Consider the following 27,431-nt stretch of genomic DNA (forward strand, 5'->3'; position numbering starts at 1 on the left):
TGATATCTCGGCTTATATCAAAGCCAAAACAAAAGCCGATATAAAGGTGGAGGACATAACTAAATTTAAATATAATTATACACGGCGCACGTCTTCTTTCAAAATCCGTGTGCCCGCGCTGATGTTCAAGACGATTTGTTCTCCCAGTTTTTGGCCAGAGAATCTTTTCGTCCAAGAACATCAGCCTAGTTCCGTGAAGAAAAAAGTTAAAAAACCAGTGGGAGTGAGACTTCCCAATATCGGAACCACCGACCAACCCTCCACCTCTTCTTTGGCTTCTAACCCAAAAAACTAGTTTCCTCATTAACTCTTACCTATCAGAATACTAGGGGGCTACGTAGCAAACTCCCAAAGCTATATTCTGATAGTTTTTTCTTTGCATCCCATATAATAGCATTTACAGAAACTTGGTTAAATCCGGAGATCTTTAGCTCCGAAGTTTTTCCAAGTAAGTACACCACTTTTAGACGGGATCGATCTCAGCGAAGAGGAGGTGGAGTCCTCATTTCGGTAGACTCTACTCTTGCTTCTGAAGAGGTGAAATCCCATGAGTTTGGTGACATAGAATTTATTTGCGTTAAAATCACTATGTCCGTTAAAGCTTTATACATCACATGTTCATATATACCTCCTATGTCTGAACCGCCTACATATTGGCAGCATTTGTCCGCCATTCGATACGTCTCTAATCTTATGACGGATCGTGACCAACTCGTAGCGGTGGGCGACTTTAATATCCCAGAATTAAAGTGGTCCAACGTCGATAACTCACCATCTTTGTCACTTATAACTTACCATGACTTCACCGCGGGCATGTTTGACATGTCCCTAGGTCAGATCAATCATGTTAGAAATTCGCTAGGTCGGCTTTTAGACTTGTGTTTTGTATCTGATCCTGATGGTACTGCTCTCTCCAGAGCTTTTCCCCTTTCATCCCCAGAGGATCCATATCACCCCACACTGGAGGTCTCAATCGAAACCACTCCTGGTATCGATCAGATGTCTCCGAGCGTGGTAAATAAGATTCGCTGTTTCCGTAAAGCTGATTTTCAGAAACTTAATAGCCTTATTGATACATTTGACTGGTCTGATATTCTGGCGTGCACTGATCTTAATGTCACTTTAGAAAAATTTTATTTTACTTTAAATAAATTTTTTGACTCATGTGTGCCTTGGAAATATCCGTCCGCTTCAACAAATCCTTTTTGGTTTACAAGGTGCCTTACTAACTTAAAAAATAAAAAAAATAAGCTTTTACTTAACAATAAAATAACCTGCAGTAGTGTTGATTTCTCAAGATACCTAGTAGCTCGGTCGAATTTTACCGTGCATAACGCTGAATGTTATAGGAATTATATTAACCGCTGCCAGATACAATTTACTCAGGATCCAAAGCAGTTTTATAATTTTGTAAACACTAATTTTGTCACCCCTGCTTACGTTTGAAAATTCCTCTGCGACTTCGGATCAGGCCATTGCCGATCTATTCGCAGAATTTTTTCAAACAACTTATTCTCCTCCTAAATTGACTGATCAGCCTTATGCATATAACATTCAAGCAGCAAATCTTATTTTCTGTCCGTCTTTTTCTGAGAACAACTTATTATTTGGTCTTTTAAGGGTAAACCCCATTTATTCGCCAGGCCCCGACGGAGTACCAGGCTGTGTGCTAAAATACTGCGCCAGGGCTCTGTGCAAACCTCTTCTAAGACTTTTCAACTTATCTTTGGAAACCTCGATTTTTCCCCTTAAGTGGAAGGAATCATTTATAATTCCCCTACATAAAAAGGGGAAAAAGTCCGAGGCTGCCAACTACAGAGGCATCTCTAAGTTGTCGGCAATTCCAAAGTTATTTGAAAAATTAATTACCTCTAATTTGCAACACCTTTGCTCTTCGATTATCACTCCTTGTCAGCATGGCTTTATTAAGCGTCGCTCCACCACCACAAACTTATTGGAGTTGACATCCTTTGTCATAGATGGCTTTTGTAAGGGATATCAAACCGATGTAATTTACACAGACTTCAGCAAAGCATTTGATTCAGTTAATCACTCACTCTTGTTGAGTAAAATGAATATGCTGGGTTTTCCTAAAGACCTCTTAACGTGGATCTCCAGCTACCTAGATGGAAGGACACAAAGAGTTTTATTTAAAAACATTCAGTCCCGTCTGGTCCGTGCTACATCCGGCGTCCCTCAAGGAAGTCATCTTGGCCCGTTATTATTTACGCTTTTTATAAACGACTTGCCCCCTGCTTTAATGAACTCTCTAGTTCTTATGTATGTAGATGATGTAAAGCTTTGCTTTCAGTACAAATCCATCTCTGCCCAATGCAGTCTTCAGTCTGACCTTGATAACTTTCAAAAATGGTGTTTAGCTAATGATCTAATACTTAATGGATCTAAATGCAAACATATGTCTTTTTATCGTTCTTGCCCTCTGCAAGCTACTTATTCTATTAATGGGATTGCCTTAGAAAAATTAACCCAGGTTAATGATCTCGGCATCCTATTAGACATCAAACTTAAATTTGCCGACCATATTTCCTTAATGGTTAATAAGGCTAAAGGAGTCCTTGGTTTTATCAAAAGGTGATCAAAAGAATTTAATGACCCCTATATAACCAAAACACTATTCATTTCTTTGGTCCGTCCTATACTGGAGTACGGTTCATGTGTCTGGAGTCCCGAATATGGAGTACATCAGGACCGCATAGAATCCGTACAAAAGAATTTCATAACTTTTTCACTTAGAGGTCTAAACTGGGATGCAAATCTTCAACTTCCTTCTTATAGTAGTAGACTCTTACTCATAAACTTACCTAGCTTAACAAATCGTAGGACAATGCTCGGTGTAGTTTTTCTGCATAACCTTATTAACGGGGATGTAGATAGCCAGCATTTACTAACACGCTTAAATTTTAACATTCCTAATAGAAGGACTCGAAACTTTAGTCCTCTGTTCCTTAGCCGTTGTAGTTCGACATATGCACTGCATGACCCTTTTAGGGTATTATGTTCGAACTACAATGGTCTCTACTCTATTACATCTCTTTCCTGTCCCTCTAACTTAAAATATAGAATTTTAAATTTCCTTACTAACTACTCTTAGCTTAACAAATTCCAAATAGCTTAATATGTACTAACAAATCGTTTCTCGAGCGCCCCTCGATCGTCTGGGCCTCTAAGCTTTATGATGAATACAGGAATGCTAGCTAATGCTCTTATTGATGCACAAGCCATTTCCAAATTCTGAAAGACCGGTAAAAAAAAAAAAAAAAAAAAAAAAAAAAACAGCGCATATGAATCGTAATAATATGGATACGCTGCTTTAAATGCAAGCCTCGTCTGATGACTCAAATAATGGGAGATTTACCCTTAGACAGAATTCGTGCTCTCCGCCACATTCTTCATCGTTGGAGCGAGTCGCGACTTCTCGAAGCTACGACCGGAGAATCGAGGACGGTCAAACAATATGCATCAACAAACGGATGCGTATTTGCGTTCATACCGCCGGGTGCACATGGGCGGACTATGGGAGACAGATGTCAAGTCTGCCAAGCACCTTCGGTAGGGAACGCAAGCTGACAGCGAAGAAACTGCAGACCGTCCTTGCTTGAGAAGAGGCCGTCCTGAACTCACGACCTCTCATCGCTCTGAGTCAGGACCCAAGCAACGGCGAGACGCAGAGCACATATGTAAAAAATGGTGAGTACATATTGACCCGAGCGTGACACCATTCTAGTAACTTTTCGAGATGACGTTGGAATATTTTCAAAGAACGTTTTCAAGAACGTCTTTGATGCTCCAGATAAAATAAATAGCATCGAAAAAAAGGACATCTTTCTTCTTTCCTACAAGAAAAAGAACCGTAACAGAGGATCTGAAGACCACAAAGGACCAACTAATGATCCAAATATAAGTACAAAAGGCTCCAAATACTACAACTCAATGAAATATTAGTTAAAAAACCACCATCTCTAAAGCCTTTGCTGACGTCCTGATGACTGCCCGAACGACTGCCCTGGACCACTATATGTTTCAGCATGCAAATTCATAAGCAAAAAAATAAAGACCAGTGGGAAGTCCGGCACCGACCCATCCTAAGCCAAGGGGCCACAGACATCAGCAGCTCTAAGGACTCACATCAGCAGCTCTAAGGACGCACAACTATAACGAATATTATTATTTTTTTTCCATATTTTAATTGATTCAATAAGTTACATGACTTTTGTACTGCGTTGCATTATAGTTATAAACGACTCTGTATGTAATATTGAACGGACCCAATTTATTCAATAATAAAAAAAAAATAATTCAATCAATGTAAATTTGAAATTAAACTTATTTAAATTCGAAATGAAACTTATTTAATGCACCAAAATGACGAAAAACGAATGAACAATAATTCGATCAGTAAATATTCAAATGATTTTCCAATACAATCTTCTTAAAACATATACATATGTGTATACCCAAGATGGGACTAGTAGACGTTAAGTCGGTGTATTCCACTGATAATGTCATTAATAAAGTACAGTCAAATAATATTGACTTAGAATTAATAAAAATTTTTTTTTTATAAAAAATGTTTGTTTTGTTTTAAATTCAATAAACTATATAAGTTCTATAACAAATGTTTAAAAAAGAAATTAAAGAGCCAAGCAAATGATTTGGACAAAATTTAAATTAAAAAAAAAATTACATAATTGGGAGCCGTAGTTTAACAACTGTTCTCAACGACTCCAGTAATCATATATGCATTAGTAAACTTATATAATGAAACCTTAAGCATAGTATTTAGTTGACGAAAATCCGCTGTTGAAATTCTGATAGCGATTTTGAGTCATTAGAGTCACCCAAAAGGGTATTCCACAGTCCGGACCACCGGCACCGACTGATGCTGCAGTTCTCGTACCTGCGACACCAAAACCCTTACAGGTGATTCCTCCATCGAAATATATATTTGTTTCTCGGCTTGCCCCTGATACTTCAGAGATTGATATCTCGGCTTATATCAAAGCCAAAGCAAAAGCCGATATAAAGGTGGAGGACATAACTAAATTTAAATATAATTATACACGGCGCACGTCTTCTTTCAAAATCCGTGTGCCCGCGCTGATGTTCAAGACGATTTGTTCCCCCAGTTTTTGGCCAGAGAATCTTTTCGTCCAAGAACATCAGCCTAGTTCCGTGAAGAAAAAAGTTAAAAAACCAGTGGGAGTGAGACTTCCCAATATCGGAACCACCGACCAACCCTCCACCTCTTCTTTGGCTTCTAACCCAAAAAACTAGTTTCCTCATTAACTCTTACCTATCAGAATACTAGGGGGCTACGTAGCAAACTCCCAAAGCTATATTCTGATAGTTTTTTCTTTGCATCCCATATAATAGCATTTACAGAAACTTGGTTAAATCCGGAGATCTTTAGCTCCGAAGTTTTTCCAAGTAAGTACACCACTTTTAGACGGGATCGATCTCAGCGAAGAGGAGGTGGAGTCCTCATTTCGGTAGACTCTACTCTTGCTTCTGAAGAGGTGAAATCCCATGAGTTTGGTGACATAGAATTTATTTGCGTTAAAATCACTATGTCCGTTAAAGCTTTATACATCACATGTTCATATATACCTCCTATGTCTGAACCGCCTACATATTGGCAGCATTTGTCCGCCATTCGATACGTCTCTAATCTTATGACGGATCGTGACCAACTCGTAGCGGTGGGCGACTTTAATATCCCAGAATTAAAGTGGTCCAACGTCGATACCTCACCATCTTTGTCACTTATAACTTACCATGACTTCACCGCGGGCATGTTTGACATGTCCCTAGGTCAGATCAATCATGTTAGAAATTCGCTAGGTCGGCTTTTAGACTTGTGTTTTGTATCTGATCCTGATGGTACTGCTCTCTCCAGAGCTTTTCCCCTTTCATCCCCAGAGGATCCATATCACCCCACACTGGAGGTCTCAATCGAAACCACTCCTGGTATCGATCAGATGTCTCCGAGCGTGGTAAATAAGATTCGCTGTTTCCGTAAAGCTGATTTTCAGAAACTTAATAGCCTTATTGATACATTTGACTGGTCTGATATTCTGGCGTGCACTGATCTTAATGTCACTTTAGAAAAATTTTATTTTACTTTAAATAAATTTTTTGACTCATGTGTGCCTTGGAAATATCCGTCCGCTTCAACAAATCCTTTTTGGTTTACAAGGTGCCTTACTAACTTAAAAAATAAAAAAAATAAGCTTTTACTTAACAATAAAATAACCTGCAGTAGTGTTGATTTCTCAAGATACCTAGTAGCTCGGTCGAATTTTACCGTGCATAACGCTGAATGTTATAGGAATTATATTAACCGCTGCCAGATACAATTTACTCAGGATCCAAAGCAGTTTTATAATTTTGTAAACACTAATTTTGTCACCCCTGCTTACGTTTGAAAATTCCTCTGCGACTTCGGATCAGGCCATTGCCGATCTATTCGCAGAATTTTTTCAAACAACTTATTCTCCTCCTAAATTGACTGATCAGCCTTATGCATATAACATTCAAGCAGCAAATCTTATTTTCTGTCCGTCTTTTTCTGAGAACAACTTATTATTTGGTCTTTTAAGGGTAAACCCCATTTATTCGCCAGGCCCCGACGGAGTACCAGGCTGTGTGCTAAAATACTGCGCCAGGGCTCTGTGCAAACCTCTTCTAAGACTTTTCAACTTATCTTTGGAAACCTCGATTTTTCCCCTTAAGTGGAAGGAATCATTTATAATTCCCCTACATAAAAAGGGGAAAAAGTCCGAGGCTGCCAACTACAGAGGCATCTCTAAGTTGTCGGCAATTCCAAAGTTATTTGAAAAATTAATTACCTCTAATTTGCAACACCTTTGCTCTTCGATTATCACTCCTTGTCAGCATGGCTTTATTAAGCGTCGCTCCACCACCACAAACTTATTGGAGTTGACATCCTTTGTCATAGATGGCTTTTGTAAGGGATATCAAACCGATGTAATTTACACAGACTTCAGCAAAGCATTTGATTCAGTTAATCACTCACTCTTGTTGAGTAAAATGAATATGCTGGGTTTTCCTAAAGACCTCTTAACGTGGATCTCCAGCTACCTAGATGGAAGGACACAAAGAGTTTTATTTAAAAACATTCAGTCCCGTCTGGTCCGTGCTACATCCGGCGTCCCTCAAGGAAGTCATCTTGGCCCGTTATTATTTACGCTTTTTATAAACGACTTGCCCCCTGCTTTAATGAACTCTCTAGTTCTTATGTATGTAGATGATGTAAAGCTTTGCTTTCAGTACAAATCCATCTCTGCCCAATGCAGTCTTCAGTCTGACCTTGATAACTTTCAAAAATGGTGTTTAGCTAATGATCTAATACTTAATGGATCTAAATGCAAACATATGTCTTTTTATCGTTCTTGCCCTCTGCAAGCTACTTATTCTATTAATGGGATTGCCTTAGAAAAATTAACCCAGGTTAATGATCTCGGCATCCTATTAGACATCAAACTTAACTTTGCCGACCATATTTCCTTAATGGTTAATAAGGCTAAAGGAGTCCTTGGTTTTATCAAAAGGTGGTCAAAAGAATTTAATGACCCCTATATAACCAAAACACTATTCATTTCTTTGGTCCGTCCTATACTGGAGTACGGTTCATGTGTCTGGAGTCCCGAATATGGAGTACATCAGGACCGCATAGAATCCGTACAAAAGAATTTCATAACTTTTTCACTTAGAGGTCTAAACTGGGATGCAAATCTTCAACTTCCTTCTTATAGTAGTAGACTCTTACTCATAAACTTACCTAGCTTAACAAATCGTAGGACAATGCTCGGTGTAGTTTTTCTGCATAACCTTATTAACGGGGATGTAGATAGCCAGCATTTACTAACACGCTTAAATTTTAACATTCCTAATAGAAGGACTCGAAACTTTAGTCCTCTGTTCCTTAGCCGTTGTAGTTCGACATATGCACTGCATGACCCTTTTAGGGTATTATGTTCGAACTACAATGGTCTCTACTCTATTACATCTCTTTCCTGTCCCTCTAACTTAAAATATAGAATTTTAAATTTCCTTACTAACTACTCTTAGCTTAACAAATTCCAAATAGCTTAATATGTACTAACAAATCGTTTCTCGAGCGCCCCTCGATCGTCTGGGCCTCTAAGCTTTATGATGAATACAGGAATGCTAGCTAATGCTCTTATTGATGCACAAGCCATTTCCAAATTCTGAAAGACCGGTAAAAAAAAAAAAAAAAAAAAAAAAAAAAAACAGCGCATATGAATCGTAATAATATGGATACGCTGCTTTAAATGCAAGCCTCGTCTGATGACTCAAATAATGGGAGATTTACCCTTAGACAGAATTCGTGCTCTCCGCCACATTCTTCATTGTTGGAGCGAGTCGCGACTTCTCGAAGCTACGACCGGAGAATCGAGGACGGTCAAACAATATGCATCAACAAACGGATGCGTATTTGCGTTCATACCGCCGGGTGCACATGGGCGGACTATGGGAGACAGATGTCAAGTCTGCCAAGCACCTTCGGTAGGGAACGCAAGCTGACAGCGAAGAAACTGCAGACCGTCCTTGCTTGAGAAGAGGCCGTCCTGAACTCACGACCTCTCATCGCTCTGAGTCAGGACCCAAGCAACGGCGAGACGCAGAACACATATGTAAAAAATGGTGAGTACATATTGACCCGAGCGTGACACCATTCTAGTAACTTTTCGAGATGACGTTGGAATATTTTCAAAGAACGTTTTCAAGAACGTCTTTGATGCTCCAGATAAAATAAATAGCATCGAAAAAAAAGGACATCTTTCTTCTTTCCTACAAGAAAAAGAACCGTAACAGAGGATCTGAAGACCACAAAGGACCAACTAATGATCCAAATATAAGTACAAAAGGCTCCAAATACTACAACTCAATGAAATATTAGTTAAAAAACCACCATCTCTAAAGCCTTTGCTGACGTCCTGATGACTGCCCGAACGACTGCCCTGGACCACTATATGTTTCAGCATGCAAATTCATAAGCAAAAAAATAAAGACCAGTGGGAAGTCCGGCACCGACTCATCCTAAGCCAAGGGGCCACAGACATCAGCAGCTCTAAGGACTCACATCAGCAGCTCTAAGGACGCACAACTATAACGAATATTATTTTTTTTTTTCCATATTTTAATTGATTCAATAAGTTACATGACTTTTGTACTGCGTTGCATTATAGTTATAAACGACTCTGTATGTAATATTGAACGGACCCAATTTATTCAATAATAAAAAAAAAATAATTCAATCAATGTAAATTTGAAATTAAACTGATTTAAATTCGAAATGAAACTTATTTAATGCACCAAAATGACGAAAAACGAATGAACAATAATTCGATCAGTAAATATTCAAATGATTTTCCAATACAATCTTCTTAAAACATATACATATGTGTATACCCAAGATGGGACTAGTAGACGTTAAGTCGGTGTATTCCACTGATAATGTCATTAATAAAGTACAGTCAAATAATATTGACTTAGAATTAATAAAAATTTTTTTTTTATAAAAAATGTTTGTTTTGTTTTAAATTCAATAAACTATATAAGTTCTATAACAAATGTTTAAAAAAGAAATTAAAGAGCCAAGCAAATGATTTGGACAAAATTTAAATTAAAAAAAAAATTACATAATTGGGAGCCGTAGTTTAACAACTGTTCTCAACGACTCCAGTAATCATATATGCATTAGTCAACTTATATAATGAAACCTTAAGCATAGTATTTAGTTGACGAAAATCCGCTGTTGAAATTCTGATAGCGATTTTGCACTTTATTCAACTACCGAGCTAGTGTGACCAAAAAAATGAAGAAATAAGGTAATACAGAACAGCTGTTGTTTGTAAACAAAAAACAAATAAGCAAAAATGAATTCAAAACGATTGGATGTTGGTGTTTTGTTTATGTATTTCGCCGCTAAGGAGCTGATTATGAAATAAAAAACTGGGTCAAAATCAAAATCAAAATCAATCACAAATCATTTCAATGCCATTTTATGGCATTAAAATGCCCCTTGTGGGTCAAATCCCATATTATGGGCTTCGTCTTGACCGCAGAAATTAATTTTAATTTGTCCTGGCGCGTCGAACATTTTTCGGGCCGACTATTTTTTTGTTTGGTCAATTGACCCTCCATGTCACACCTATAAAAATAAATTGAAATATTTCTTTTAACTCCCCGAGAGCAGCTGTTTATTTTTTTTGATCCGGCAACACGATTAAAATCGATAACAAAAATTTTCGTCAACTCAGTACCCGCAAAATCTAGAAGGCAAAATTTCTTCTTCTTTCCTTTTTTACACCGTTTTTTTATACCCTTGCAGAGGGTATTATAATTTTGGTCAAAAGTGTGCAACGCAGTGAAGGAGACATCTCCGACCCTATAAAGTATATATGTATATTCTTGATCAGGATCACCTCCTGAGTTGATATGAGCATGTCCGTCTGTCCGTCTGTCCGTCTGTCTGTCTGTTTCTACGCGAACTAGTCTCTCAGTTTTAAAGCTATCGACTTGAAACTTTGCACACACCCTTCTTTCTTTTGCACGCAGTATATAAGTCGGAACGGCCCGGATCGGCCGACTATATCCTATAGCTGCCATATAACTGATTGATCGGAAATGGTATAACTTTGGTGTTTTTAAAGTTCAAATTTCAAATTTGATATGAGAGCTATTTTTGGCAAAATAATATGACATGCCAAATTTCATAAGGATCGGCCGACTATATCTTATAGCTGCCATATAACTGAACGATCGGAAATGACCCAACTTTCGTGTTGTTAAAGATAGAAAGCTGGAGCTTGGTACAGATTATATTCTTGGTCAGTTAATCCGATCTACCAAATTTCATAACGATCGGCCGACTATATCTTATAGCTGCCATATAACTGAACGATCGGAAATGGTTTTTGGTAGAAATACCAACTTTGGTATTTTTGAAGATAGAAGCTTGAGACTTTTTTTAGATTTTGTATTGTAATAAATTGGATTATATATTCATATTTCCATAAGGATCGGCCAACTATATCCGATGTTTGCGATATATATCCGGTTTAAACTGCAAGGGTATATAAACTTCGGCTCCGCCCGAAGTTAGCTTTCCTTTCTTGTTTTATATGGAGTTTGACAGCTGTCACTCGTTGCTTTAAATTTAGGTGCTTCTTCATTAATACAACACCCAAACGATCATGCAATACAAGGTAGAACAAGAACGAAAAAACCTGCAGCAACTCAATAAAGCTGCCACCTAGTAAGCATTAGAGGTTGAGCAGATGACAAAAATAGCATGCAAGCTGGTATTTTCAATATTATTTATGATGCCGTATCAAAATTCGTAAATAATTGCACAGAAGCAACCAAAAACAAGAAAGGAAAGCTGACTTCGGGCGGAGCCGAAGTTGATATACCCTTGCAGTTAAAACCGGATATATAACGCAAATTTCGGATATAGTTGTCCGATCCTTATGAAAATATTATAATATAACCAATTTATAAAAAATAAAGCTTAAGGGGGGACAACTGAGTAGAATTTTGAAAAAATCGAATTTTTTTTTTTCGCTTAAAAAATTCTTTAGGGTCTTAAAAATGACATATCAAAAGATAGAGTCCGGAAAAAGTGTCTAAGTGTCGAAATTTTTCATTCTGCGGCGATGCCTCACAGGTATATCCCACAGTACTTAAAACTTTAAACGCGTTTTTCTCGAAACCGCTTTTTTTGAGTTGGCCGAACACATAACTCGAACAACTCTTAACCTATCGATCTATTTTGACAGTATACCCAGAATACCTATGTCTATCGACACACGTAGGATTTTATTTTGCTTACTTTTTTTTTATCAACAATTTTGTGACGTTTTTTGTTCGTGAAAATTGAAAATTTTGTTCAATCCCTCACTATTTTGCAAAAAACCAATATATCGAAAAATCCTACGTGTGTCGATAGCCGTTGAGATACAGAAACTAACCAAACTTGATTTTTTGTTCTATGGCCGTTATAGGATATTGTCGGCTGATCCGGGCCGTTCCGACTTATATATTGCGTACAAATGAAAGAAGGGTGTGTTCAAAGTTTCAAGACGATAGCTTTTAAACTGAGAGACTAGTTCACGTAGAACCAGACAGACAGGCGGACAAAGGGACAGACGGAAATGCTCATATATCGCTAAAATCGGATATATTTGGCCTTTTTTTATGAGAATATCATTATAAAACCCAATTTATTATAATATACAAAATCTAAAAAAAAGACCCAAGCTTCTATCTTCAAGAACACCAAAGTTCTTGAGAACACCAATATATTGAAAACGGAGCAGGGTATATTTCAGTGGACTATATTTTCAGTGGAACGAATCATAAAAATATTTACATATATACAAAACATTTTACTGCTAACACCTAATCTCATTCCTAAATAAATTTAAAATTTATGCCGAAATATTAAAAATTTAATATAAAAAATAATATTAATTCTTTCGTCATTTCACCAAATAACGAATACCACAAATTTTATTAGGGTAGACAGCCAGAAAAGTTTAAAAAATCAAAATTTTGTGCGCTGGCTTCGAAACGAAATCGCACGCACGCACATGCCCCAGTGTATGTGAATGTGTGACACGTAAGTCGTAACTGTGTGTGAGTCGTAACTTGTTTAAAAATAATAATATGTGAGGGAAATACGTAGAACTCGCAACTTGGGCTACTTAGCTATGAGACGGGGCATAGCAAGCTACGAGCAAATAAAATAACCCCCAACGAGCCCGAGCTGCAAGATATCTACGTGTGTTCCTTACTCCCATACTTATGAGAAATATTTGAATTGTGCCGCCTAAAAATATTATCGCTCTGTTAAGTACTCATTCTTGTTACTCGCTGCGTCGCAGTTTCGAAGGAAAGAATAAAAGGAGCAGATAGAAACTAGTAATAAATGAACTTCCATTGAATTCGGTTGATGCGTTTCTACTGGGACCATAGTTGCTGGCCTGATACAGGCATTTTCGCAGTTTGCCATTTAGAGCAAATATTTTTTGGCATCCCCGGGTGGACTCAGAAGGACGTATAATCATATATACATAGCAGATCAGCTATACGTCCATCCGCAATCTCAGTTTAGGCTTGAACTCGACACGCCGCTGGAATTCATCGTTCATATAGCAGATCAGCTTTACATATATACATTCACCGTGGAATCTCAGTTTGGGCTTGTACTGGACACGCCGCTGGATTTCGCTAATCGCTAAGTAACAAATTGATAGCAAATGTCAGCCAAGGCGTAAGTTTTGAGGCAAACACGTGTCAAGATTACAGGTTGGTTCTTTAGTTGCTTGGTGCCGTTCTTTCTCTCTTCACATGCACATACCATCACACACATCACACACACACATCACACACACATACATACAGCAAAATACAGTTCATCGATCAGAGGGAGCTTTGAAAATCGTTTCAGCACCTTAATTGCGCTTAGCCCGAGTTTTGTTGATTCGAGTTGTTCAATTTGTCTCTCTGCTGTAGAGTAACGGCTCACGCTTGCACTTCAGCTCACATACAATTCGGGTACAGTCAAAACAAAGTTCCAAAGTTAAAATAAGTTCAATCAATAACCTATCGTAACACTAGATAACTGTGCTTTCTACTTGAGAATTCAATTTCAATTAAATCAGTGGGTGGCAAAGATTCACTTATATTGACATTTTAGCGTAAAATTGCATCATAGCTCCGAAGCGACGTTTAAGTCGTCAGCAAAGTTCAAGTGTACATGCTGTCAATGATGGCAACGATCGTGCTAATTCATTACTCTCGCGTCTTGAAAGTGTTAAGGGTGACATAGACCGCATGGGAGAGTTTATGCAACAACAAATCGTATCCATTCGAGGCAGCGAATTAGAGTGCAGATTAAACATTTTAAACAATTACATAAATCGTGCATTTAACCTTCAAGAGGAAATTGATTCCATTAATTTGGTATTGTCCTCGCGAGCTGAGCTTGAGGATAAGTGTGTAGCCACAAAATCTCTTTATATGTCAGCTAGTGTACAGAATCAAAGACCACCATTACTTAACTCGACCCTTAATACCACAAGCTCCCACAATAAAAATTTACCTCGAATGAATTTACCCAAGTTTTCCGGATGCTACTCAGAGTATAAGAACTTTATTGGTTTATTCACCAGTCTCATAGATAGCGATCCAACTCTTAGCGACGTCGAAAAATTTAATCACCTGTTGTCATGTCTGGAGAAAGAAGCGTTGGGGACCGTGAAAGCATACCAAATAACTGAGACCAATTACCCAAAGGCACTAGCCACCTTAAATCGGGTGTACGACAATCAGTGTTTAATTTTTTATGATTTTATTTCACGTCCCTTCGACATTCCCTCAACGCAGGGTCCGTCCGCCTTGTCACTGCGTCACATGATAGATACTGTCACAGCTATCTACGAATCCTTGGTTTCACTAGGCAGTGACAAAGTAATAGCAAATGCAATGCTCATACACATCATCATGACCAAAGTGGATGCAAAAACAAAGTCTAAATGGGAAGAAAGTTTAGACGCAAGATGCACTCAATAAACGCTACCAACATTTAGCAGCAGATGAAGCTAAGGGTCGGCCAAATTCTTTAAAGAACTTTAGTAAAACTTCCTTGTCCGTTGCCAATACTACTCGAACCCAGGATCCAAAATGGTATTATTGCAAAGCTGTGGATCACTACATTTACGCGTGCAGTTCCTTTGTGGCCGCAACAGTCGCTACACGATTCAAATTTGCTAAGACATTCCCATTGTGCATAAACTGCCTAAGGAAAGGGCATTCCGTTCTTTCGTGCCAATCCTCTAAGTGCCGCGTGTGTTCGAAACCACATCATTCACTGCTTCATAGATACAGCTCCGACTCTTCACCTTTCGAGCTAGCTTCCACTCAAGAGCCGATTGTGACAAAACCATTGACCACCCCTGCCGTCCATCACGTGATGACAGCCGACTCAAATCAAATTGTATTAGCTACAGCCCTTGTTAGCATTACAAGTAGCAATGGTCAAATGCACATTGGGTCACAGGTAAACTTTATAACAGAGGAGTTATCCAAAATTCTAAAACTTAAGCGCGATCGAAAAGACACAAGCCTTCTTGGAATAGGTCAATCAGCTGTATCAGCTCGCCATGTAGTTCAAGCAACTATACACTCCCGAACACAGGCATTTCAATTGGAAGCTGAACTTATTTTTCATCGTCCCAACCAGAGAGGGCATTTCAAGTGTTAGACTGGAACCTCCCTGACAACATAAAGTTAGCTGATCCACTGTTCCACAAACCTCAGAGAATTGACATATTGCTTGGTGCAGTCCTACAAAATTCCGTTTATGGATGGGTCGTATCAGGTCGGTGCAAGTCATAAAAAACAAATTTCAAACAGGCTACCTCAATGTTGAGCGCGGTTCGAGATCATTGCAGTGTAGACATGTTGATTCGAAAATTCTGGGAAATAGAAAGTCTCCCGAGCATTGCACAGAATAAACTTTACACTCCGGAGCAAATTATGTGCGAAAAGGCATTCATCGAGAGTATTGTTCGGTTACCCTGCGGTCGACTTCAAGTTTCATTGCCATTTAAGTCCAGCCCTATTTGTCTCGGCTCGTCGTTTGAAATCGCAAAAAGGTGGTTTATAGCACTAGAAAAGAGGATGTCCAATAACCCAGAAATAAATTCCATGTACGTTGCCTTTATGAAGGAGTACATTTCCTTAGGCCACGTTGGTCAATGATGAAATTCCTACTGAGCTTCATTTCTTTACTCCTTATCAATGTGTGCTCAGACCGCAAAGTTCAAGCACTAAACTTAGAGTGGTTTAAGATGCAACGAGTAAGACAAGCTCTCAAGTGTCATTGAACGAATTGCTGATGATCGGACCAACTATACAGCCGTGTCTATACGCGACATTGCTAAGGTTTCGTTTTCGCAAATACGCTATTACAGCAGATATCGTCAAAATGTATAGACAAGTCGAAATAACTAAATCCCATCGTAATTTTCAACTAATAGTATGCAGACAGTATAAGGATGAAAAGTTACAAGTCTATCGCTTGAATACCATTACATACGGCACGGCCTGCGCATCGTTCTTAGCTATCCGCTGCCTCAAGTACCTTAGTGAGATATATTCAGTTTCTCACCCTCTAGGATCCTTAGTCTTATCGAATAGCTTCTATGTTGACGATCTTTTGTCAGGCGCGGATACAATCGAAGAACTTGCGATGCGTCGATGCGAAACGAAGTAGTTGAAATCTTAGGCTCGGCCGGGCTTGTTCTTTCGAAGTGGGCAACCAAATGTGAGCAGTTAATACATGTATCAGATCTGTCGGGGAGCACGAAGATACAAAGGCGTTAGGCCTCGTTTGGAACCCAAAACATGACATCTGTAAGTTTTCTCCGCGAGAGATGTGTACAAGCCATGCGCCAAAAAAAAAGATCTATGTTGTCCCTTACTGCTCGACTATATGATCCTCTCGGGCTTATCTGTCCTGTTGTCACAAAGGCCAAAATTCTTATACAACAGATTTGACTGCTTAAGATGGAGGGATCATCCAGATCGCCCAAAACAAGGCCCTAAGAACTTTAACTGGAGCTTATCCGTTCCACGACAATGCGACAATCCACGCCCAACTGAGAATCCCATATGTGAGCGAAGAAGTTCAGCGATTCGCCAATAGGTACGTGGAAAGGCTGGACCGACATCCTAACCCTGAGCCCATCAATCTTCTGGACAACAGCTACACCACAAGGAGGCTGAAACGGACCCACCCACTGGACCTCTGCCACTCGGGCGAACGGGACTGAGCTGCAGTTGTAAAACCAACAAGGGCCGCTAAAGGGCCCGACAATAAATAACTTGAATTCTATCGCTAAGGTTTACTGTTAAAATTAGTTTCCTAGGATAAGCAAACATTCTACTACTCAATATTTCATTAAGTTAAGGTCCCATTATAAAATTTAATAATTGTCCATAACTCCGGACGGATTTTAAATATAACTATTGATTGATAATAAAAATTTGAATTCGGTTGATGCGTTTCTACTGGGACCATAGGTGCTGGCCTGAAACAGGCATTTTCGCAGTTTGCCATTTGGAGCAAACAACACGCATACATACAAAGAAGAATCGAAGCGCAGACCAACCTTCTTCGTCGCGCTTCTTTCAGCGACTGAGAATATGAGCATAAGATGAACGAACGGTGAGCGTAAGAAAACGAGTAAGATTTCGCTCTGGGGCCTGCTGGGGCCTGTCGCAAGAAATTTTTGCGTCCATTTTCGTTGTATAAAATGGGTTGTCTATATGCTGTATGGTTAGTGGCTCAACGTATATGAAGTCAAAAACAATGACGAGACTAGAATAATGGTTAAAGAAAATAAGAGCGAAGGTAATAATAGTAATAAATTGTTTAATAGTAATAAAAAACAAGAAAGGAATACCCTTTCCTTCCTTTCCTTTCCTTCCTTAAAGGAAGGGAGTTATATACCCTTGCAGTTAAAACCGGATTTATATCGCAAACATCGGATATAGTTGGCCGATCCTTATGGGAATAGGAATATATAATCCAATTTTTTACAATACAAAATCTAAAAAAAGTCCCAAACTTCTTTCTTCAAAAATACGAAAGTTGATATTTCTACCAAGTACCATTTCCGATCGTTCAGTTATATGGCAGCTATAGGATATAGTCGGCCGATCCTAATGAAATTTGGTAGGTCGGATCAACTGACCAAATATATAATCTGTAGCTAGTTCCAGTTTTCTATTTTCTAAAAACACGAGTTGCGTCAAAGTTGGGTCATTTCCGATCGTTCAGTTATATGGCAGCTATAAGATATAGTCGGCCGATCCTTACGAAATTTGGCATGTCGTATTATTTTGCCAAAAATAGCTCTCACCTAAAAATTGAACTCTCTAACTTTAAAAACACCAAAGTTATACCATTTCCGATCAATCAGTTATATAGCAGCTATAGGATATAGTCGGCCGATCCGGGCCGTTCCGACTTATATACTGCGTGCAAAGGAAAGAAGGGTGTGTGCAAAGTTTCAGGACGATAGCTTTAAAACTGAGAGACTAGTTTGCGTAGAAACAGACAGACGGACAGACAGACGGACAGACGGACAGACGGACATGCTCATATCAACTCAGGAGGTGATCCTGATCAAGAATATATATACTTTATAGGGTCGGAGATGTCTCCTTCACTGCGTTGCACACTTTTGACCAAAATTATAATACCCTCTGCAAGGGTATAAAAATACAAACGTGAACAAAAATTAAAAAATAAAATTGAAGGTAGAGGGTCTAAGCTAATTTTGATTTTGACTGGTTCCACATAGGCACAAAGTGGCTAACTTGGTTTATCACTCTGTGAAACACGCACTTTCAAGCGTGTCCCAGCTCTGGAACTCACCAAAGAAATATTTTTTTTTTATAATATATCAAATTTCATTAAATAAATATGAAAGGTTGGGCCATTTTTTTTTTATGTTTTAAAAATTGTATCTGTTTACTGTATCCAATATTTGCTATATACGATCTTCACTGTAAGGGTATATCAACTTCGGCAACGCCAAAAGTTAGCTTTCCTTTCCTGTTTTTTTTTTTTTTAAAACAACATCAATACCTTTTAAGAAAATAAAAATTAACCTTTTTTTTAATGTATATTAAATGTACATATAAAAATAGGTTCAACTAACCAATTGGGCTGACAACAATATCCCTGGGCTTGTAGAGTTTTTCCCATATTAACAAAGTTCGTAGCTTTCCATTTGTTGTAGCGACTTCAATTCGATTTGTAGATGGATCCGTCCAATACAGCTTATCAGTAATCCAATCCAATGCTAAACCAACAGGTGAGATTAAATTTGAGTGGACCACACGCTGCTGGTCACTGCCATTAAGACGTGCTTTATTAATAGTACTTCGCTCCACATCAGTCCAATATATAAAGTCAGAATCGCTGCTCCAATCTAGGGCAACCGCATGTTTTAAATTATCTAATGGAATAATCATATCAACATTCGAGGGATCTTCCTCACTATTCTTAAGTTGTCGTAACCGGATGTCTTTGCGACGAGCGACTAATATAAGTTTATCGCCTGTTTTTTTGCAAGTTTTTCCATCTTCCTTCAGGGATAAACCAATTGGACAGCTACATAGGCGAGATGTTTTGTTTGGTAAACACAAGTGTGAACACCCTCCACGCAAACCTCTCCGATCTTTTGGGCAACGGTCTACATAATCAGGCTGACGTGCCGGATGATACGCATGAATATCCATAGGAAAACGAAAAATTTCATCTATCGCTCTAAATTCTTTTCCTGATATTTTATTAGCTGCAGACACCGTCTTTGTATTCCAATCCGTCCAATACATTGTATCCTCAAATATAGTCATGGCGAATGGATGTGGTAAATGGGTGCTAAGTATTTTATTTCGATCGGATCCATCTAAATTTGAAAATTCTATGGCATGCTGTTTGGCATCAGCCCAATAAATTTTGCTACTTGGGTAGTCTATTGCAAGGCCATTTGGCCAAGTAACACCTTTTGAAATTATAATTTTTCTTTCCGTTCCATCCATGTGAGCACGTTCTATTTTTGGGTATGGTCCCCAATCACTCCAGAAGGCTAAGGCTTCGCCTGGGTGTACAACAACAGCACGAGGTTTATCTAAATCGTAAGATGCAATAACAGTCCGAAAATTTCCTTGAAAATTGGATACCTCAACCCGTCTTGTTCCAGAATCGGTCCAAAAGAGTAAATCATGAATCCAATCAATGGCAACGCCTCCTGGAGACTCTAATCCCCATTTAATAACGTCACGAACTCGGGTGCCATTTATGTATACCATTTTTATAATATCGGTGGATACATCGGACCAAAATATAAGACCCTTGCGATAATGAAAGTCTAATGCAATGGCATTGTGTAAGCCTTTGACTACAGCTGAATAACGATTATTGCTAAGTGCAACTCTGCGAATATCCCATCTGTTAGCTACTAACAAAGTCATGGCACCACCCAATGCTTTGCAAGATCGGAGATCTGGTCGAAGGATATACCCCGTTTCGCATGAGCATATAAAAGAGCCTATAGTATTATGGCATTTTTGAGAACAAACTGGACTAGTTAGGTACTGACACTCATCTATATCGGTACAGCTGTTAAATTAAGATTTTGATTAATTATTGGGATTTTATGATTAAATATACTTACTTAACTCGATTTTGATCCATGAGATATCCTAGTCGACAAGCACATTCATCTATCCCCAAACTGGTTTTTATACAAATTTGTTCACATTGCATAGCCTCTAAGCACTTTTGTTGCTTAGGACAGTTTGATTCATCCTCACCAGAGGGACAATCTTTATAGCCATCACAGATATGTTTTTGATGAACACATATTCTAAAAATACATAAAAATGATAATGGCTTAAATAGAATTGTAAATTTATTACTTACTTGTGATTGGTTTCATTTTTTTTTGTCGGGCATAAAAACTGACCTAAGTCGCACTGTAAGTGACACTCCACCTCATCTTCGCCGGATATACAATCTGGATATCCATCACAAAGCCATGTTCTCTTTATTTAAAAATAAAAATTTGTTGTTCATAGTTACGGTTGCAACGAAATAAGCTTACCAAAATGCAACGTCCATTCTTACAAGTAAATTCATCATTTCCGCACGATAATGAGTGACCTGAATTTACGGTACCACAGTCATTCTCATCTTCACCACCATCGCAATCCTGTTCCTTATCACATTTCCAGCGTTTCGGAATACAAGTTCCATCTGCACATTTGTATTCATTCGACGTACATAGCGATGGCTTTCGAGAACAGTTTTCTTCATCACTCCAGTCTCCGCAATCGTTATCCCCATCACACCGGAAACGGTTTAGAATGCAGTGTCCACTAGGACCGCCAGAACCACCAAGCCCCCCACGGCATTTAAATTCACCGTCTGGACAGCTATTCATCACCGCAGCACACTTATTTTCATCTGAGTTGTCAATGCAATCGGGCTCACCGTCGCATCTAAAAGCCAAGGATATGCAAAATCCATCAAGGCATGTGAAATGTTCATCAGTACAACTAGTTTTGTTACAATGTGCTTCATCAGAAAAGTCTTTGCAGTCATTTTCACCATCACATTGCCACGTACTCGGAATGCAAAATCCATTTAGACATTCAAATTGATCATCTGTACAATTGGTTCGAATCCCACAATGTGTTTCATCCGAATAATCTCCACAGTCATCATCACCGTCGCACAACCAATACTTACTAATACAACGGAATGTTCGGGGACACATAACATGTGATCCCATTTTTTCGCAGTCTTTTTGTAGCTTAGGCATAATGTCTTCGATTTTTTTGCAAGCATTCACGTTGGACTCATTTTGGCTGGGACAATTTGTGTAGGTTTGACCAGATAGACTCGGATCATCCTGAACCAGGACAGCTAAATTTACTTTTAAAGGCATCTGGTTATTGGTGCTAACCGCAATAAATCCATCATCCCCTCGTGTACTAAAACGATCAATATCCTTCAAGTCCGTATTCTCAATAAGGCTCCTTTGGGCGCCAATATTACGAAATTTTGGAATTTCATATTGATTCATACCATCTGGGCTTATGGTTTTAGTTAACATGGTTGGATCGATAGGAACCGTACGACTTAATTCTTTATGATAAGATGACACTTTTGGATCCGTGTTAAACTTAGACGACATTTTTCGAAGGAGATTTAGTAACTGGTGATCATCCGAATCATTAAAACTTTTAAAGTGTTCAAAATTACCACCTGATTTCAGTTTTGTACCTTTATTTACATCAAACTGATCAAAAGAAATTTTAGCAAGTTCTGCATTTCCATCTGAACGTTTTTCCATTTTGAATTTTGTTATTCCACACATTCCAGAACCTTAATTGAAAGAAAAATAAACAATGTATTTGATTTTAATAAAAATTTTTTTTATATATTAGAGACGAAAATAAAAGGTAATATTAAATTTTTAAATTTTTTATTTAAATATTAAGCTCATGTTTTCTAAAAGCTTTTACTCATATTTTGGCTAAATAAAAATAGCACAGTATAATTCTGAAGTGATTCTGAGGTTTTCAAGTAACATTGCACATTGGGATGAAATGCCTTTATTTTGGCCAATACCTAAAAAGTTCGTGTTAATATATTAATAATGTTACAATTATTTCAAGCTAAGAAAAGTCCCTAGACATCGAAAATATTTAATTTGTATTTTATTGTGGAGCCCTCGCCTTGCACTAGCTCTTAAAAGTGAGCTGTTCTTGCTGATTAGTGAAGTTCCTAAATTTTGGCGTTTTCGAATTTTTAAACAGTTTGACCAATTAAAATACCTTAAAATGGAAAATGTTTCGCATGGTAAGTATGTGCTATGTGCTTGTGCTTTTTTGTTGTCATGTTTTTAATATAATACGTAAACAGTAGTTTTGTTGATTCTAACCTAAAAATATTTGTGTTTCGTGGATTGTATCTAGCAAGATACAACAGAATTCAAATAAAAACCTTTGTGGTAGTATGAGTTATTATGTGTATATTCAGATAGCATTTAAATAATTGCCGGGAATTTGCGGGGGGATTAAATATGTCATCAGGTTCAAGCAAGGTTGCTATTCGTTGAGGTGACACTATAAGTTTGGCTGGATGCGAATCGCAATTTCAACGCTACTTTTGTCTGGGTTTGCGTCTAAGTAATTCCAAATGATTTTCCGGAAAACGATTTGTGATTAAACAAGGTTATTAAAAACAAAATAAACAAGAAAGCAAAGCTAACTTCGGGCGGAGCCGAAAATGATATACCCTTGCAGTTAAAACCGGATATATATCGCAAACATCGGATAAAAGTGGCCAATCCTTATAATTACATCATAATAAAACCAATTAATTACAATTAAAAAACTAAAAAATAAGTTCCAAGCTTCTATCTTCAAAAATACGAAAGTTGATATTTCGACCAAATACCATTTCCGATCGTTCAGTTACATGGCAGCTATAGGATATAATCGGCCGATCCTAATGAAATTTCGTAGGTCGGATTAACTGACCAAAAATATAATCTGTACCAAGTTCCAGCTATCTATCTTCAAAAACACGAAAGTTGGGTCATTTCCGATCGTTCAGTTATATGGCAGCTATAAGATATAGTCGGCCGATCCTTATGAAATATGCCATGTCGTAATGTGTTGCCAAAAATAGCTCTCATGTTAAATTTAAACTCTCTAACTCTAAAAACACCAAAGTTATACCATTTCTGATCAATCAGTTATATGGCAGCTATAAGATATAGTCGGCCGATCCCGTCCGTTCCGACTTATATACTGCGTACAAAAGAAAGAAGGGTGTGTGCAAAGTTTCAAGACGATAGCTTGAAAACTGAAAGACTAGTTTGCGTAGAAACAGAAACAGACGGACAGACGGACAGACGGACATGCTCATATCAACTCAGGAGGTGATCCTGATCAAGAATATATATACTTTATAGGGTCGGAGATGTCTCCTTCACTGCGTTGCACACTTTTGGACAAAATTATAATACCCTCTGCAAGGGTATAAAAACATTATTGTTCAAATTAAGGATGTAGTCTCATGTGTGAGGTTGAAAAAAATCGATTTTTTTTTCACATATTTCGATAGTATTGTTTATTAAGAATGTACTGTTAAAGTTTCAAATAAAAATATCAAATAATGACAGAGATACAGCCCATAATCGAAAGCGCACCTACACCGAAAAGTATGAGTTTCTCGGTAGCGTCTAAACTTTAAACGCGTTTTTCTCGGACATTTTGTGTGCGGCGCAGGTGATTCACAAAATTCTATGGTACCGATCTAGCTGAAATTTGGATATGTTGTTCTAAAAAGTAACACCTCTGTCCCGTACTAGAATCATTTATTTTTAATGATTATTTTTCATTTCATTTTCATTTCATTTATTTTTAATGAGAAAGCTTCTCAAGAAACAGTTTTTAAACAAATAAGAAAAGTACGTTTCCCTATTTATATTTTTTATTGGGAAAAACTTCTTCCTCCCAAATTTTGGAGCCAAAAAAAGCAAATCAGAGAGCATCGAATACTGTAAGTAAGCGCTTTAAGCGCTTCCACACTGTAAGTATGCCGGCAGCGCTGGGAAGAATATTGTAAATAAAGAAACTAAAGGGAAATGGCAAACCAAAAAAAAGGAAGCAATTTTTTATTATATGGCCATGACAACCCTTTTATCGGGTCTCGGCCTGAAGCGCAATGTGCCTCCACGCGACTCTGTCCTGGGCGCGCCTTCGCCAGTTGGTAACACCAAGTGTGGACAGGGTTTCCATCACCTGGTCTTGCCATCGCGTTCGGGGTCGTCCTCTCCTTCGTGTCCCAACAATCACCGCATCAAACACTTTACGGACCGGAGCGTCTTCATCCATACGGGCAACGTGGCCCAGCCAGCGAAGTCTTTGAGATTTCACTCGACTGGCTACGTCAACATCACCGTACAGCTCATACAGCTCGTGGTTGTATCTGATGCGATAAACATCGTCCACGCAGATTGGGCCAAAGACTTTACGAAGAATTTTCCTCTCGAACACTCCAAGAGCAGCTGCATCTGATTGCGTCACTGTCCAGCACTCCGCACCATATAGGAGTACTGGAAGAATGAGCGTCTTGTAGAGTGTGATTTTTGTGCGTCGAGAGAGAGCTCTACTATTAAACTGCCTACTGAGCCCAAAGTAACACCTGTTGGCAAGTGTTATTCTCCGCTTAATCTCCAGACTGACATCATTTGTGCTTGTTATAGCAGTGCCTAGGTAGATAAACTCCTTGACAGACCCAAAGCTATAGTTTTCTGCAGTCAGCTGAGAATCATGGCGCCGCGATTCTCTGCTAGAGCACACCATAAACTTTGTTTTCTCCATATTCACTGCTAGTCCTACTTTTGCTGATTCCTTTTCAATAGCCCCGAAGGCTCCTGTGACATCACGCTTGGTGCGGCCAATGATATCAATATCATCAGCGTAACCAAGGAGCTGGACACATCTGTTGGTTAATATCGTGCCCGACCGATGTACACCAGCCTTTCTTATAATACTCTCCATTAAAATATTGAAGAGTATACAAGACAGCGAGTCACCTTGTCGAGGCCACACTTGGTAATAAAGGTTTCGGATTGGCCACTTCCTACCTTGACAGAGCTGATGGTGTTGCTCAAAAAAAAAAAAAAAAAAAAAAAAAGGAAGCAAAGAAAGTAAAAACAAAAGTTTAAGACAAGGGAGACTTAAAAAATCTAGTTTTTCCCCACAAACTTACACATAACTTAAACACCAGGGAAAATGAGGACAGGTGATGTTGTAGTAGTAGTAGGCAGACTCATTAGGCAGAACCCTAATGAGAAATGTTAGTCGCCTTAATAAGGTTTTCAAATCAAAAGAATCACCCTATGACATCGTACACCCATCATTGTCGTTGTCGCAAGAACATCACACATCACAACATCAAATTACTCTCTCTAAATCTTCATATGTATCTAGTCAAGTTTGATTTCAGCAATAACAAGAAAGAAAAGATAACTTCGGGCGAAGCCGAAGTTGGTATACCCTTGCAGTTAAAACCGGATATATGTCGCATACATCGAATATAGTTGTCCGATCCTTATGAGAATATCATAATACAACCAATTACTTACAATAAAAAATCTTAAAAAAAAACCTAAGCTTCTATCTTCAAAAATACCAAAGTTGTTATTTTTACCAAAAACCATTTCCGGTGGTTCAGTTATATGGCAGCTTTGTTATGAAGCCGGAAGTCGACCGGTTGTTATGAAATTTTGCATTTCAAATTATTTTGCAAAAAAAAGCTCTCATGTAAATTTTTAATTCTCAAACTCTAAAAACACCGAAGTTATACCATTTCCGATCAATCAGTTATGTGGCAGCTATAGGATATAGTAGACCGATCCTTATAAAATTTGGCATGTTGTATTATTTTGCCAAAAATAGCATATTTACAAAATCTGAATTCTCTAGCTATAAAGCATCAAAGTAATAGCATTCTCGATCAATCAGTTAAATGGAATCTATTGGATATAGTCGGCCGATCCTTATGAAATTTGGCGTGTCGTATTATTTTCCCTGTCGTCGTATTAAATAGCTCTCAAGTATGGTAACATTTTACCTCTCTTACTCTAAAAACCCCAAAGTTATACTATTTCCGATCAATCAGTTATAAAGCAGCTATAGGATATAGTGGGCCGATCCCGGTCGTTCCGACTTATATACGGCGTGCAAAGGAAAGAAGGGTGTGTGCAAAGTTTCAAGTCGATAGCTTTAAAACTGAGAGACTAGTTTTCGTAGAAACAGACAGACGGACAACTGGAGGTGATCCTGATCAAGAATATATATACTTTATAGGGTCGGAGATGTCTACTTCACTGCGTTGCACACTAATGACCAAAATTATAATACCCTCTGCAGGGGTATAAAAATAAAGAACATTAAAAAGCACAATTGTACGAGTAAATTTACGGAAATACTGAATTGGTACAGAAGTTTAATCATATACTGAACTTATTATATCATGTATTTAAATCTGTTTGATGGTATTAGTGAAACCAACTGTATTTTTAAATTCAGGTTACAATCTGTACTATTTTTATACCCGGTGCTCGTAGAGTTTGACTTGATTTTTGTCTCGCCTCCAGCCTCCCAAATTACGAATTTCTTTAGCGGTAGTACTGGAAGTTTTTTGAACAACTTTTGATGCCAAGCTTTTTTAAGATTAATTTATATTTGAAAAACAAATTTCCAAATCGGTAGATTTTTAGAGGAGATATACCCATAAAGTTACCATTTCCCCTACAAACGGGCGTTGATCGGCGCAAGATTATCAAAATTTTGCCACGCCCACTCCTGTCCTCAACCCATAAATCGGTTTGTAGCGCCAGTTCGTGTTTTTGAAAACGTTTTGATGCCAAACTGTGCCAATGGGTTATTTACACACACAAATTAAAAATCAGCAAAATTGGCGCTATGCCATATACGACCTATGGTGATTTAAATTGGCTAAACTGCAGCTGAGTTGCTAATCTCGAGGTGATTAGGTTCCTCAGAGTCGGAATCTAGAGCAAAAACTTCCCGTAGCAGCTCATCACTAGGATATTGCCGCTGGCTAGAAGAGGAGGAGCATCACTATTACGATCCGTCACAAGAAGGGACTTCACGTTAGGAGGCAAAGAATCCGTGACCGCACAATTACGGTAGGGAATGCCGGACGATTGAGCTTGCCCTGGAATAAAGAG

General features: G+C 38.3%; 1 protein-coding gene across 2 annotated transcripts in view; it reads right to left on the reverse strand.

Moving 5' to 3' along the window:
- Lrp4 (LDL receptor related protein 4) overlaps nt 1–27,431 on the reverse strand; it is a 323,222-nt gene that overhangs the window by 243,757 nt on the left and 52,034 nt on the right. For both annotated transcript variants that reach the window (XM_070279913.1, XM_070279918.1), the window contains 4 exons: nt 20,757–22,042; nt 20,576–20,697; nt 20,328–20,519; nt 18,807–20,272 (listed from right to left, as the gene is read on the reverse strand). In XM_070279913.1, coding sequence (XP_070136014.1) covers nt 18,807–20,272; nt 20,328–20,519; nt 20,576–20,697; nt 20,757–22,042 — 3,066 coding nt within the window. The remainder of the gene's footprint in view (nt 1–18,806; nt 20,273–20,327; nt 20,520–20,575; nt 20,698–20,756; nt 22,043–27,431) is intronic.

This window comes from Drosophila bipectinata, chromosome XL (genome assembly GCF_030179905.1).
Source record: "Drosophila bipectinata strain 14024-0381.07 chromosome XL, DbipHiC1v2, whole genome shotgun sequence".
NCBI lineage: Eukaryota > Metazoa > Arthropoda > Insecta > Diptera > Drosophilidae > Drosophila > Drosophila bipectinata.